Below are 14,868 nucleotides of genomic sequence, written 5' to 3' on the forward strand. Positions count from 1 at the left end.
TGTACAAGTTTAAGCAGAGACGTTCTATATTCCTTTTTTAGCAGTCATTTTATTTTTAAAGCAGGGAATGTAAACTTACTCAAAGTTATTTTAGAGGATGATAATGCTTACAGCATTCTGTTTTCTGTTGCCTTGACTTTATTAGATAATATAGTATTATTAAAATTAGATGTAGATTGATTTTAGATTAACTTTCTCAATAATTTTTTTGTGTATTTACAGAAATAGAACATGCTCATTGTAGAAATTTTTAGCTTTGGTTTTTTTTAATATTTAATCTTGCTAGGGTTTTGTTTATTTTCATTCATAATGTTATACTAATGGATTAGCTTTAAAAAGGTACTTTTTTCAAAGCATCTTTCATCTTTTCTTTTTCTTCTCATATGCCTATAAAATATGTTGTTCTTACAAGGAAGTCAGCTAAAATAATGGTTCTCAACCCTGCCAGACCTAATGCCTTCTTTTTATAACCTGTTTTTATCCTGAAATTAATAGGTCATTTAACCTACCTACACACATAACTTCAAAATTTCAGTGTGATGCTGTAACTATAACATAAATAAAAGGGAATTTAAAAGTAAGTATTTCAATATGTAAATATTGGTGCATGATGTAATAGTCAGATGCTTGTACCTATTCATAGAAACCATGAATGGGACAACTACAAGTGCAGACTGTTAACAGTGTGTTGCATTCAGGGGCAGATTATCCAATAGGCAAGGTAAGCACAGTGCTTACCTTGCTTACCAGATCATCATGTGGTGAAACCCATGATGAAATTGTTCACTATAGATTAGTAAGTAAGCAAAATTAAGCCTGTCTTAACCTTGCTTGCTGCATCATCCACCCCGTCAGGGATTATAAATTTGAAGAGGCTTTGATTCAGTAGGAAGGTGCTGTAGAGTTGGGAGAGAGACAGACGCCAGCCATACCTAGAAGCAGAGTCTTTGATGTGGTGAAAAAATGTGAAATTGTTCACTACAGATGATCTGGTAAGCAAGGTAAGCATGGTGCTTACCTTTGGGTAATCAACCCCTGGTTGCATTGGTGATTTAAATACAACAAGCAGTGTTGCTGTCAAGTGTCATGATTTTCTGAAATATTTGAACAACTCTTGGTCAAATTTTGAACAAAACAAAGTACAAATTTCCCTCTATTTACATGTTATGTGTTGTTGGAAATTTTGGCATCTGTTTAAACTATGTAAGTATATGCTTTGTTTATATGTAAAACAGAGTAAGGTAATTATACAGAGGTTTTTCAACTACATGACTATCCAAGAGGACATTTGGAATTATGGAGGTCATGGGACAGTTCTCCTATGTGGAGGGCTCTCCTGTGAATTGCAGGTCATCTAGCATCTCTAGAAGGAGCCCTGGTGGTGCAATGGTTAAGCGCTCAGCTGCTAACCGAAAGGTCAGAAGTTTGAACCCACTAGCATGGGAGAAAATTGTGGCAGTCTACTTTTATAAAGATTTACAACCTTGGAAACCCTATGGAGGAGTTCTGCTCTATCCTTTAGGGTTGCTATGAGTCAGCATCAACTGGACAGCAATGGGTTTAGATCTCTAGACCTTGTACACTAAATGCCATCATTGCCCCTTAATCATTCCAAACCCAAAACCAAACCCACTGCCGTCGAGTTGACTCCGACTCACAGCAACCCGATACGACAGAGTGGAACTGCCCCATAGAGTTTCTAAGAAGTGGCTGGTGGATTCGAACTGCCGACTTTTTGGTTAGTAGCCAAGTGCTTAACCACTGCAGCTCCAGGGCTCCATCCTTAATCATTATGACAACTAAAATACGAGCTTCCAAACCATGCTGTTATGGATTGTATGTGTCTACCCAGATTATATGTTGGAATCCTAACTCTTGTATGTGTGGATGTAATCCCATTGGGAATAGGATTTTCTGTTATGTTAAGGAGGTCATATCAGTGTAGGGTGTGGTTTAAGCCTAATTACTAATGAGATGTAAAAAGAGCAGATTAGACACACAGACAAGTGAGCACAAATGGGGGAAAAATAGATGCCACACAGAGCTCATCATGGAACCAAGGAATGCCAGGGTTAGAGAAGCTGAAATAATTTTCCCCCAGAGCAGACAAAGAGAGAAAGAGCCTTGCCCTAGAGCTAGTACTCTGTATTCAGACTTCTAGCCTCCTGAACTGTGAGAAAGTAAATTTCTGTTCTTTAAAATCACTCACTTGTAGTATTTCTGTTACAGCAGCATTAGAAAACTAAGACATATCCTATTGGATATTTTTTGCAAGGGCTCTCTTTGGCAGTGGTGCCACTTTTAGAAATAATGTTTTTAATGAATAAGATAAAATACATAGAATTACAAAGGAAACCAATCATATTGAAACACAGACCTCATGTTAAGAATCCCTGCAAAAGGTGATACCCTTCCCTCCTGAATATACACACTCTAGTTGAGAACCACTAAGTTTGAGAGCTTTCCATATTTTAGGAAATGATGAAACCCATTATATTAAAATATTATGGATTGGAAAGTGCTTTTGGGCACCTAGATCATGTCATCATTGTAATGGCATCAGTAGTGAGCTAGCATCAACATGCTAATAAAATCCAATAAAATGGGCAAAATAGTATAGGAGCTGTATTTCCATTGTTTGATTCAAAATTCAGTGTATTAAATGGACTAATGCTTCTATTCCCCATCCTTTTCTCATTGTGAGTAACTTGTCTTTCTGATTAATACAAAGCTCAGATCTTTTGCCAACTTGTTTATTCATACATTACTTAAGGAAGGTAACCTTGGCAGAACAAAATCCTCCAGCTGCCACTGGGAAAACTGGCAAAGAACTTATACATATTAACAGGGTAGTTTCAACACAATTGACTCGAAGAATAGGACTGATAAAACCAGATAATCAGGAGTTTAACAGATCTTACTTAGTGTTTTCTAGGAGAGTTGACCATACCACATGTGGGTGAATGGCTTGTCATGATAAATGTGCAGGGTATTGTGATGGTGATTTTTATTTCTTTTAGGGTATATCTCTGTGCCAGACTGTTGTTGTAGGCTCTGTAGTCATTCTTCTCTACTCGTCAAGAGCTTGTTATAATTTGGTGGTGATCACCATATCTCAGGATACACTAGAAAGTCCATTTAATTATGGCTGGGATAATCTTTCAGATAAGGTAGGTACCTACCATATATTGCCAATCTAACAATGTGATAATGAAATTAGCCTTAACTAGGACAGCATTTTAGGTATTTAACTTACAAACACTTTTATGGAATCTGTCTATTATCAGTAATCATACTTAAGTATCTAGGTATAAAAATCCTCATTTATATGTGATGCTTAGAATTATTCTTCAGAGAGAACTTTTTTCCAAAGGAATATTTTTTCTTTTCATTTTGTAAATAATACTAATAGCTTGATATGGGCCATAAATCTATTGTACTAATTTTTTAAAGAAAAATCATTGCTGTAGAGTCAATTCCAACTTAAAACCAATAAAAAAAAACAATATCTCTAGATAAATGGATTGCCTGTCATTATCCAGTGAGTGTGGGTATGTCTTTAATTTGTTAGGATAAATTTAACTCTCTCTTACCCAAGAATTACATATAACCTAAATATTTGTTTCCGTTTTAGAAGTTTAAATAATTACTTTCATGTCAGTCTGGTGTTATCAGTCTTGTTAATGAGAAATCATTCACAGTTCTTTGGGTGTAAGGGTATTTGCTACAGTAATTCCCAGGATGGTATTTACAGTATGCATATTTCACCTGCCAGCATTCTCCAGCTTAACGAAGCTTTTTAATTTAACTTCATACCAAATTTAAGGCATCCTGGAATACTATTTTACCAGAATTTCAACTTTCCTAAGGAGAAGAAATTTTCATATGTGGTTCCATGTGCCAGATTTTCTTCATTCTCATTTCCATTTCCCTGTTCCCAACATCTGATACCAAAACCCATTGCCTTCGACTCGATTCCAACTCATAGCAACCCTATAGGACAGAACAGAACTGTCCCATAGAGTTTCCAAGGAGTGCCTGGTGGATTCGAACTGCCAGCCTTTTGGTTAGCAGCTGTAGCTCTCAACCAGTACGCCGCCAGGGTTTCCCAACATCTGACAGAATAGCAGTAAATTCAGTATGGAGGTTGGACCCAAAAGCATATTTTTAAGTAGCAGCAGAGCTGAGTGACTTAATTTCTCTACAGGAGTAACCCAGGGTAAATGCCAGTATGTTGCTTATGGAGCAGCAGAAATCAGCGGTTTCTTTATAACTACTCACTTCAGACTATGAGGCCTAAAAACGAGATGACTACATATTATCCGTATATTAAAAGTATATTCATAAACTGATACATTGAAAAATGTAATCACTTTTTATTCTACTTAATAGCAAAGCATTTTAATGTCCTTTAAAGGATAAGTATCATTACATGGGAAACCACAAAATTTAGAAAATTTTTAAGTGTTATGTGCTTGTACTTGATGTTTTAACTTACTCTTCCTAAAGCAAGTAAATTGTGGAGGATGATTGCTTATACCTGAAACAGATTTTAAAATTGCTTTGCCGTGCTTTATTTATAGGCTCACATAGAAGACATAAGTGGAGAAGACTATATAGTATTTGGAATGGTACTCTTTCTGTGGGAACATGTGCCAGCATGGTCAGTGGTACTGTTTTTCCGGGCACAGAGATTAAATCAGAATTTGGTACGATATCATAATATTCCCTAATACCAGTTCTTATTTTTTTAAAATAATGGAAAGTTTATATTTTTGGCAAAGTTTAAGACTAAAAATCATTGTAGATCTCAATCTTTCTGAGTTGAAAAATAAATCTTTACATGCTATCTGATACTTTGTTCACAGGCACCGGCTGGAATGATAAATAGTCACAGTTATAGTTCCAGAGCTTACTTTTTCGACAATCCAAGACGGTATGATAGTGATGATGATTTGCCAAGGCTGGGAAGTTCACGAGAAGGAAGGTAGATGTAATGAACGTCGTTAAGCCTGAATTATTACTGAAATAGATTGAAAAGCACAATCTAAGCCTTAACCCAAATATGAAAAAAGGTGATTTGGTGGTCTGTGTCACTAAGATCATTTAAAATTGGCGCTTAGAGCAGTGGATGGTAAACCCATTGTGGGACATACACTTTAAAGAACTACCTTCTGACTGTAAGCCTGTATATTGATTACCTTTATTTGATAAAATGCCTTAGAGTTAAATGGTACCATTTTATTTCAGGACCTCATGTCAGTTCAGAGCTGGGGGTGGGCAGGGAAGGAATACTATTACAGTGGTTAGCTATATTTTTCCATATCCCTAGGGCTATTTAAAATCTAAGAATAACCCTAGATAAAACTCTTGGGATCCTTAGGTACCACAGGAAATCTTCCCATGCCTTCCTTGTTCCAAAATCATTCCAAGTCCTTAACTAGCATACCATTCACTGTGTATCAAGGCAATGTGAAAGTCATAATTCATACCTATCTAATGCTTTCAGCTTAATAGAGCATTTTCTGTAACCCAAATTTCATCTGGAGAAGTTACTTAGCCTCAGTTTTTTGAGCCTCAATTTTTCATCTGCAAAATAGAGGTCATAATAGAACCTATCTCATAGTGTTACTGTTGAGTCTTAAAGAAGTGTGTGTGTGTGTGTGTGTGTGTGTATGTACACACACAGATAATACACACATATATATGTATATATATGTATACACACACTTCTTAGAATATTACTTTAGCACATAAAAGGCATCATATTGATGATGATCTAATAATCATCAGTTCTGGATCATACTTATTACATTTGTAATATAGGGTGAAATCAAGAATATTAGATAAAAGTCATTAAATTTTGTAAAGTCATGTTATTTGACAAAGAACATATTTCAATATATTTGATACTAATTATATTAAAAATTCACTGAAAACTTTAAAAACTGACCACAGTCCTATGGCTTTCTTTGCCTTTTTTCTTACAGTTTATCAAATTCGCAAGGTTTGGGCTGGTATGGCACCATGACCGGGTGTGGCAGCAACAGTTATGCAGTCACTCCCCACCTGAATGGACCTATGACAGATACTGCTCCTTTGCTCTTTACTTGTAGCAATTTAGATATGAACAATCACCATAGCTTATATGCAACACCACAAAACTGACAGCATTAAATTTACCAAGTCATAATTCTTGAATTGTTTTTCATGAATGTGTATATTCAACATGTTTAGATCCCATCTACATAAACATTTCATCATCTGTTGCAACTGAGAACAAAGCCTGGAAATGTGGCTGTGCCCAGTGGAGGACATAGCTGATACTTGTGACCTCTTCCTAGTAAAATGAAGTAGAACAGAAAATTTGGAGAGGAAGAAAAGACGAATTAGATCTTAAGGCACTTGAGATGGCCTCCAAACACCCTGACTTTGGAACATCAAATGTATCTTTGCCTATTTGCACTTTTATCTTTGTTCCGAAAGAGTAAACTGCAGTCCCCAAACTCATATCCCAGTTTTCACACTGGCATATTATATTGTACACCAAGTTGGGAGACAATTTTCCTACATAAATCAAAGTCTGTGTATTCTGTGGTGTACTCTATATAGAATTCTTACCCAATAAAAGTTTTACAGTGTGAACTGTGTACAGAATTAAGGCATAAAATGTATCATTCTTTTTAAAAATCTCAAAATATTTAATCACTGGAGATAGTTCTTTTAAGCATGACTTTAAAATGCCAACTGAAAATATTTAAGCAATCATTTTAAACAGATGTTAGTAGTGATTCTTTACAGTGATAACCAGCAGTGTTCTTTGGAAAGCCACAGTCATTTCTTCAAAAGTAAAATATACCATTGCAAATTGTGTTGCTACTTTGAAGTAGAATTTGTCAAGTGATTATTTCGTATGATTAAGATACATGTAGTCGAGTTTAAGCATGATTCTTCAAGAAAGCAATAGTGATTTTTGGAAAGAGAAATTTTGGTAGAAACTTCTTGGGACTAAACACATTAACAGATGCATTTGAGAATTATTCATAAAATGTACAATTCTAAGTTAAAACTTGGTACATTTTAAAAAGCATTCTATTTAGCTAAAACAAGACATGGCTGACCTTACCTATTGATGCAAGATTGTCCTCAGGTAAATTAAATCATGATACATTACTGCAGTGAGCTCAAGTGCAATACTTTGTAAGACATATAATTTCTCCTGTAGTTTTATATTTTTATTTTATATGTGGGCAGAGCCAAATTAAATTGAATTCAAATTAATCCCAGCACTAAAATGAGTAAATTTATGTAAAATAAAGGTACTAACTAGGTAAGTATAAAACCTGTGGTTAATATTGCAATACCTTTAGAATTGCGCTAAAATTGACTTGAATATCCTATCCCAAATCTAAAAAATATATGGTAGGCTAAGATAATAGGGAATTTAAAAATGCACTTTTTCTACCAGTGTCTATATGGAAAAAAGTAGATGCTAAATACCTCAAGATGCCAGTGGAACAGGCAACACTGGGAAGTTATCACAGCATGCTAAAAGACAACTAACTATACAATTGTCTGCTGATCTGTTTCTTCAGAATTGAAACTAATACAACTGTCTTTTTCTGTTGTCTACATCGATTAGAAAGTTATGTCTTATTTGTTCAAGTACAGTCTTTCAACTTTTTAATAACGATGCAGTAACGACAAAAATATACAGTAGGTGAAAAGCTCTAAGGAATAAACAATTTTTAATGATTTCCATCTTTTGGGAGGTTGATACACAGCCAAAGAAATTTCTTCTTTTTACAATTTCTTTACATTTTACTTCTTTAAAATGTATTTATTTGTTGTTTCACTAAATTATAACAAAATTATAATATAAAATTATTTCAAATTCAATCAGAACCATAAATTTAGTTATGTTATTTTGAGTTTGTTTATAAGAAGTTCTTTCATTGTAACCAAATTATTAGAAAATGCACAGTACAAAAGTTAACCTTGGTATTAATATGACACATAACATGCACTTAATTGCAACTTCAATTTTAGACTTCTTTTCAGGATGCCAACTATTTCTTTTGCTAATATTAGATACCTAATTATCTAGAGCTATCTAAAAAGATCTGTGTTGGTTTTGTTAATCCTTGGAGTTCAAGGTGATAAAGTAAATTTGTTCTAGTAAGGCTTCCCCAGATAATGTTCTTATTTGGCCAGAAAAACAAAGATTACTTTAAAAAATATATTTCAGATAATATAACTTTGTTCTTTTAGCTATATTGACTTTTCCAAATTTCAGATTTGTTAAGTTTATTCTTATCACTGACGAAGGTACCTGAATTCTTGCATTTGTCTTCTTATTCACATCTTCCACAATACATCACCAAAGACAAAGACAGATAAGGTTCTGGCCCAATTTTTCTTAAAAATTCCAAAGCACTAGGAGCACTTTAAGTTTGGTCTTGAAGGAAAGAGTTGTTTATAAAATCAAAGGGCTACTGATTCCCTGTTCATCCTGTACTGAAGCACATGATGACAATTTCAGACCTTCGTTTTTGGTTCATTAATTACAAAAGCAAATTTCATTGCTTAAGTGTGTAATTCTACAGTGATTAGCAGTTATTTGTTTTTATTGTTACAATTGGGTGGCTATTAATTTTGAAGCTGTTATCACTCATTGTATCTGGTTGTAGTTTTATGGGAGATATAATTTATAGCTCAAGTGGCTTTTTTATGCATAGCTTTTTTATTATTTAACAGTGTTTCTCAGCTATATAATCAGTTTCAAACTGGTTGTAAAAGTATAGCTGTGGCCAATGAATGTATTTATTTGTTGTTTCACTAAATTATAACAAAACACTACTGTTAAAAATAAAAATGTTTGTGGTTTTATTTGGAGGTCTAGTTTTCTTAATCTCTCTCAATGAACTATATATACTTATTGCATTTCTCCATCATGTAAGGATAAGGACCCTAGTGCTACTACAGAAAAGAGAAGAATATCGGGAGTTACAAACAATAGTTTGCTTACATCTAAACATCAAATCATTTAGGAATATACACCAATTTGATATGAAATGCCATATACTTTAAAATACCAATAAAGTATTAGATAATACATATATATCCAAATATTAAGCTATTAAGTTCCTTATCTGGAGTAATGTATAACCTGTCCCATTCCCCTTAGAGTATTAAACAGAAATCAGTTTAAGTAGTCCATAACCCCAGGCAGCTATTTTTCGATTACTCAAGAAATTCCTCAGTGATGCTTCCCTTTCCCTTAAAAGCTACTTTCTTTTTTTCCAGAATAGACTCCTTTCAAGTCCCCCCTCCAAAAAGACCACCAAATTTTAAATATAGTATCAGAAGCTTTATTGACCCCCTAAAGTCCACAATTCCTCGGGAGTCTACTGACTCTTGCTATAAAGAATATTTGAATGAAGGTGTGACCTCTAATATAACAAAGTCACTTTAAAAGCAATTTACTCAACAAACATTTATTAACCATTCATATGCCAAAAACTATGGAGATTAAAAAATGAATAAAGGTTTTGTTCCTGCCCTTAAGGAGCTCACATTCTAGTAAAGGAGGCTTTAAAAAACAAAAACAATACAGTACAATAAGTAATACAATAGAGGTAGGTTCTAATTACAGTGATGGCACAAAAGAGGAAGTTAGATGACTCTCCATGAATGGAGGAAGAGAAATTTCACAAAGGAGATACTTATACCGGACCTGCAAGGATACACATGAATTTTCTAGATGGGGAAGGAGGGCTAGGATACTCAATACAAAGATAACAGTATGTACCACGGTGTGGAGCCTGACCATGTAGCACACATAGAGAATTGTGAGTCTGTTTAATCAGAACATTGTCAGGGTGAGGGGGATATCTTGTACACCAAGTAAAGGAGTTTGCTTTTCACCTGAAGGTGCATGAGGTCACTGACGGGTACTAAGCAAGGAGGACATGGTCAGAGTGCTAATGGAAGACCCACTCTGGTAGCATTGTGGAGCAACAAAGAGGAGACAGGCTGAGATAAGGAGATAAGTTAGCATAGTACTGCAGGTGAAGAGCACAAAAATGGAAAGATGGTGATGTATCAGATATGGAGATAAAATCAGTAGAGCTTAGACATTAATTGGATAGAGGGAAGGTGGAGGAGAAGTGAGTCTAATAAATTTAGAAAACAATGGTCCTGAAATTAACCGAAGTAAGGAACGTAAGCACAGGAGTAGGTTTTGGAGAGAATGACTGTTTTAGACACACACAGGTTATCTGTGGGACAGCCAAGTGAAGATATACAGTAAGGAGTTTGATTGGGAGGCCTGGGCTAAAGATAAGGATGTAGAAATTATCAGATTGGGATTACCCAAGAGAACAACAAGGATGAAAGCCTGAGGAATACCATTTAAGGAATAAATGAAAGGAGGCTGAAAAGGAGGTGAATAGGAGCAAGTGAAATGTAAGGAACCAAGGGAATAAAGAATTTTAAGAGACTTGTGAGCAATGTCAAGTGCAGGAAGAAAAGTGAAATAAGAAACGGCTTGTGAACCTATCTGTGGATTTAGAATAAGGATTTCAGACTTTATAGGAAGGAATTCTTAACTATGGGACCAGAAGCCAGATTGTCGTTAAGGAACAAGTGGGAAGTGACAAAATGAAGGTAGGGATATTCTGTCACAGAGTTTGGCTCTTTAAAAAAAGGCATAAAATGAGAGAGAAGTTACAGACAAAATTACAATTTGAACCCATCTACCGTACTTCAGAGTATTACAAAATTTCTTAAACTTTTATGTATGGTGGTTACTTCCTAGTCCTCTGAGTCTCCAAGAGGACTGACTTAACTAGTGGTTTTTTATTTCTCTTGTCCTGCCCTATTCAAAGAAAATAAGGGGAAAAGAAAAATGGGACACATATGGTTAAATTTCGCTCAGTGAGTATTCATTTAAAATATTGGATACATATTCATACATTCGGTCACAAATATTTATTGGATATCCACTATGTGCTTGACATTGTACCAGACCTTGGGGACAAAGAAGAAAAGTATACAGCAGTGTAAAGTAACATTTCCTAAACCTTATATAAATAAGCCCTGCACTATTAATGATGTGACATCTCAACACGGTATACCTGCTAATACATATATTAAAAAGGTACATGTTTTGAGGTATACAGTTTCATTTTCCCTACAATTCCATTTGATATGAATTTCTAAACTTCTTTAAATATTTTTATCATTGAGGAGTTCCACTAATGAAAACCTCCCAACATTAAACTTTAGTTTTAGGGAACCAAAGGGGATGAATCTCATGTATAAAAAACAAAAATTACATGTCCTATTACTATACAGATTCAAGTATAGAAAGGGCAACAAAACTCAAAAAGAATTTGAGATTAGAACTTGAAATGATTCCTATTTTAAGACTCATAGTGCTATAATTCCAGATTTTTCTTTTTGTGTGTATTTTCATTAAGGATATCAGTTTTAAAAAAGTATTCAGTATTACATGCTGAAGTACTTAGGGTTCAAGGGGCATAATGCCTGTAACTGACTTTTAAATGACTGAGGAAAAAAATTGTTTGTGTGTATGTGTGTACATACAGAGAGCACAAAATATAAAGGTAATACAGACAAATAGCAAATCTGGGTAAAAGAGCTCTTTGTACAATTCTTAAAACTTTTCTGTAAATTTGAAATTATATCAAAATAAAAAGTTTCCCAAAATTGTATTACTAGGGAAAGTATTATGAGATAAGTATATAAATCTAGTAAAACTTTTCACAATGTTTAGAAATTGCCTATGTGCCTTCGAGTTGTCATTTTTCCTTTCCATACACCCAAACAGCCTGATCAAAATAGTAATATAATATTAAAAGTGACTTCTTTCATACCAGTGTATGTGGGGTTGCCAGATAAAATATAGGACTCCCAGTTAAATTTTAATTTGAGACAGATAAATTAAAAATTTTTCAATATAAGTATGCCCCAAATATTGTACAGGATATTCTTACACTAAAAACTTCTTCACTGTTTATCTAAAATTCAAATTTAACTTAGCATTTTGTGTTTTTATTTGCTCTATCTGGCACCCTAAATGTATTTTAAAAATTCTAGGCTATTAATTATAGGTTGTTCATGAGCCTTCTTACCATTTTCCTATTCAATGCTTGTCACGTGGGCCATATTTTTATTTATATCTTCTGACACAAAACTCTACTTGGAGAGAAGTGAAGCATCATTCACTTGATTTTACCCAATATGAATTTGATAATCCTGATTTTATTCAACATTGAACTTTAAAATTTTTACCAAATTATTGAAGAATTACTTTTACTCACAATAATATTATACGCAGACAACACAATTACAAAAAAGTATATGCTTAAAACAATATAGATCTCCTCTTACAAAAGCAGCTTTATATAAAAGGTTTGGCTTAAGACTGTCATTGCTATTACGCTTTTGAATGAAATTCCACTCTTTGGCCTCCATTGTCCAGAAACAGGCACACTTTACCTCGTTTTCTTTAATGAATATTCTGTAACAAGTTCCTGAAGTTTTCTAATTCTGTCACACTTGTAGAAATTCTGTAACCAAAAATAATTTCACTCAGAAACCATCTCAGATATATTTTCTCTGTAAGTTATAATTAATTATGCATTTTTAGAGCACAGAAATTTTGAAAAGTAATTTATTTCAACAAACTTAAAGGTGCACAAACCATTTAATCTAATCTGATGTACTCTAAACCTTAACTTGACATGGTAAAACTAACTAAAATAATGTTATCTGCCCAGGAATTAGTTATTTTTAAGTATTTATATACTTAATAGATTGTGTTCCTACTTGACAAAAATGGTTAAGCACTCAACGAATAGTTGAAAGATTGGCAGTTCAAACCCACCCAAAGGTGCCTCAGAAGGCAGGCTTGGCAATTTGCTTCCAAAAGGTCACGGCCTTGGAAATCCTATGGAGCAGTTATACTCTGCACACTTGGGGTTGCCATGAGTTGGAATCAATGGCAACTTACAACAACGTCCTTAATATAAAGTATACTGTATTTTTATGCAAATAACTCACGCCTTCTACATTTTGCCAACTGCACCCTCCCCCTGCGAGGTATTTTTGTAAGCATGCTATGCTAAATTTTTGTAAAAAAAATTGGCATACTGGTGCTGATGAAAATGCCTCACAGCAGGAAGACACAGTTGGCAAACAAACGTAGAAGGTGCACGTTATTGGTGTAAAAATATGGTAACATTAGGTACATAAATGATTATTAGATTGTAATATTATAAAGTATAAGTATATAAATATGTAAAAATAAATAATATGCCATATTTAGTAACTATACAACGAACCAAAGCTACTGGTCTAGAAAGAGTGAAAATAGTAAATGTGTGACCAATTTTTTTCCACTAATTTCTATAGAAAGTTAATGTCTGTTCATTATTTTTAAGTGTCCTTTGGCTCTGTTCTCTACCATAAAAAATGTAGCAGAATACTGAATAAACCATAACTGTCAAGCTTCTGGGTACTCAAGAAATAACTTGGAAGGTCAATTATTTCTAGCCTCAAATATTAAATAACTGTAATTTTTTAAGGTGAAGAAATGTATCCTAAAAATGTTAATTTTTATAAATCTCTGTATTCTTTAATATGATAGGCCAGAGGAAATGCATCTATATTTACATTTTTAATGTAAATTCCATATTTCAAGTTTATCCTCCAACTATTTTGATGAAAATTGTTTTTAAAAGAATTATTAACTTTTTAATATGATGCTAAATTTACAGAGAAATGTACATGTATACCTATCTTAAGCAAGGTATGATTTTTCCAGGACCTTTAAAAAATAAGTGGGCATCACAAAAATCTACTTTTAAAAAATTAGAAAAAATATTCAGATCAGTAAAATGAATATTAAATTCTAATCAGTATATTAATCATGATTATAAAAGTCAATAGATGAAGATAAAGAATATCATCTAAAGTCTGTATTTACATAGTTGAGGTATTCCATAAGATCATATAATTCAACACTGAGCTAATGTCATTAAAAAGGATATTTCTTACCTAATTTTATCTGAGCATATATGAGCTGCGTTAGACTTACTTGGCTAGCAGAAAAAAAGTTAGTACATTCAAACTAACCTTCCGAATGCATTAAATAATGATACTATTTCTTGTCTGGTTAGCTGGAATTCGTAACTGGGTCCACTTTCTGGCATATTTGCTATCAATTTCTCAGAAAACAAGATCTTCAGAGCAGTGCCCAAACCCTGAGTCTATAACAGAAGAAAAAGAAAAAAATCATGAACTTCTTCATGGGAAGGATAAGTAAGAAATGGGACTGAGCTAGAGTTGCTTACCTGAAGCTTTCCCCACAGTCGACATTTCAAACAACCAACACAGTCCATGATTCTTGAAATATTTCTAAAATGCAGTCGAAAGTCCTCCTAAAAACAATTTAGCACAATTTTAATAAGATGTAATTTAAAGTCAACTAATAGTATTTTCTGAGTACCCTCTGTATGCATACACTGTGCTAGGTGCTATGGGGCACCAAAAAGGAAGAAGAAAACTAACATTCATTGAGCCTCCTACATGTACCAGAATCTTTATATATATGATCTTATTTAATCTTCACAATTTCAAAAACGGACACTGTTGTAATCTCCACTTAACAAAGAAAGCAATGTTCTGAGAGTATTATGGATTAAATTGTGACCCCCCCCTCCCAAAGTATGGTTGGAATCCTAACTCCTATACCTGTGGATGTAGTTCCATTTGGAAATAGGGTTTTCTTTGTTATATTAATTAGATCATACCCAAGTAGAGTGAGTTCTAAATCTAATC

At 33.8% G+C, this 14,868-nt stretch overlaps 2 protein-coding genes across 4 annotated transcripts in view; one reads left to right on the forward strand and one right to left on the reverse strand.

The window, feature by feature from the left end:
• GPR137C (G protein-coupled receptor 137C) overlaps positions 1 to 9,885 on the forward strand; it is an 85,182-nt gene extending 75,297 nt beyond the window's left edge. Inside the window, exons 4-7 of one of the 2 annotated variants that reach the window (XM_003408613.4) lie at positions 3,021 to 3,170; positions 4,584 to 4,709; positions 4,869 to 4,987; positions 5,991 to 9,885. In XM_003408613.4, the coding sequence (XP_003408661.1) occupies positions 3,021 to 3,170; positions 4,584 to 4,709; positions 4,869 to 4,987; positions 5,991 to 6,168 (573 nt within the window). In that variant the 3' untranslated portion in view covers positions 6,169 to 9,885. The remainder of the gene's footprint in view (positions 1 to 3,020; positions 3,171 to 4,583; positions 4,710 to 4,868; positions 4,988 to 5,990) is intronic. The other variant, XM_064292487.1, reaches the window with a different exon arrangement.
• Positions 9,886 to 11,559: 1,674 nt separating this feature from the next.
• Positions 11,560 to 14,868, reverse strand: part of ERO1A (endoplasmic reticulum oxidoreductase 1 alpha) — a 38,872-nt gene continuing 35,563 nt past the window's right edge. For both annotated transcript variants that reach the window (XM_064292490.1, XM_064292489.1), the window contains 3 exons: positions 14,382 to 14,468; positions 14,164 to 14,297; positions 11,560 to 12,596 (listed from right to left, as the gene is read on the reverse strand). In XM_064292490.1, coding sequence (XP_064148560.1) covers positions 12,536 to 12,596; positions 14,164 to 14,297; positions 14,382 to 14,468 — 282 coding nt within the window. In that variant the 3' untranslated portion in view covers positions 11,560 to 12,535. The remainder of the gene's footprint in view (positions 12,597 to 14,163; positions 14,298 to 14,381; positions 14,469 to 14,868) is intronic.

Source organism: Loxodonta africana, chromosome 10 (genome assembly GCF_030014295.1).
Source record: "Loxodonta africana isolate mLoxAfr1 chromosome 10, mLoxAfr1.hap2, whole genome shotgun sequence".
NCBI classification, from domain to species: domain Eukaryota; kingdom Metazoa; phylum Chordata; class Mammalia; order Proboscidea; family Elephantidae; genus Loxodonta; species Loxodonta africana.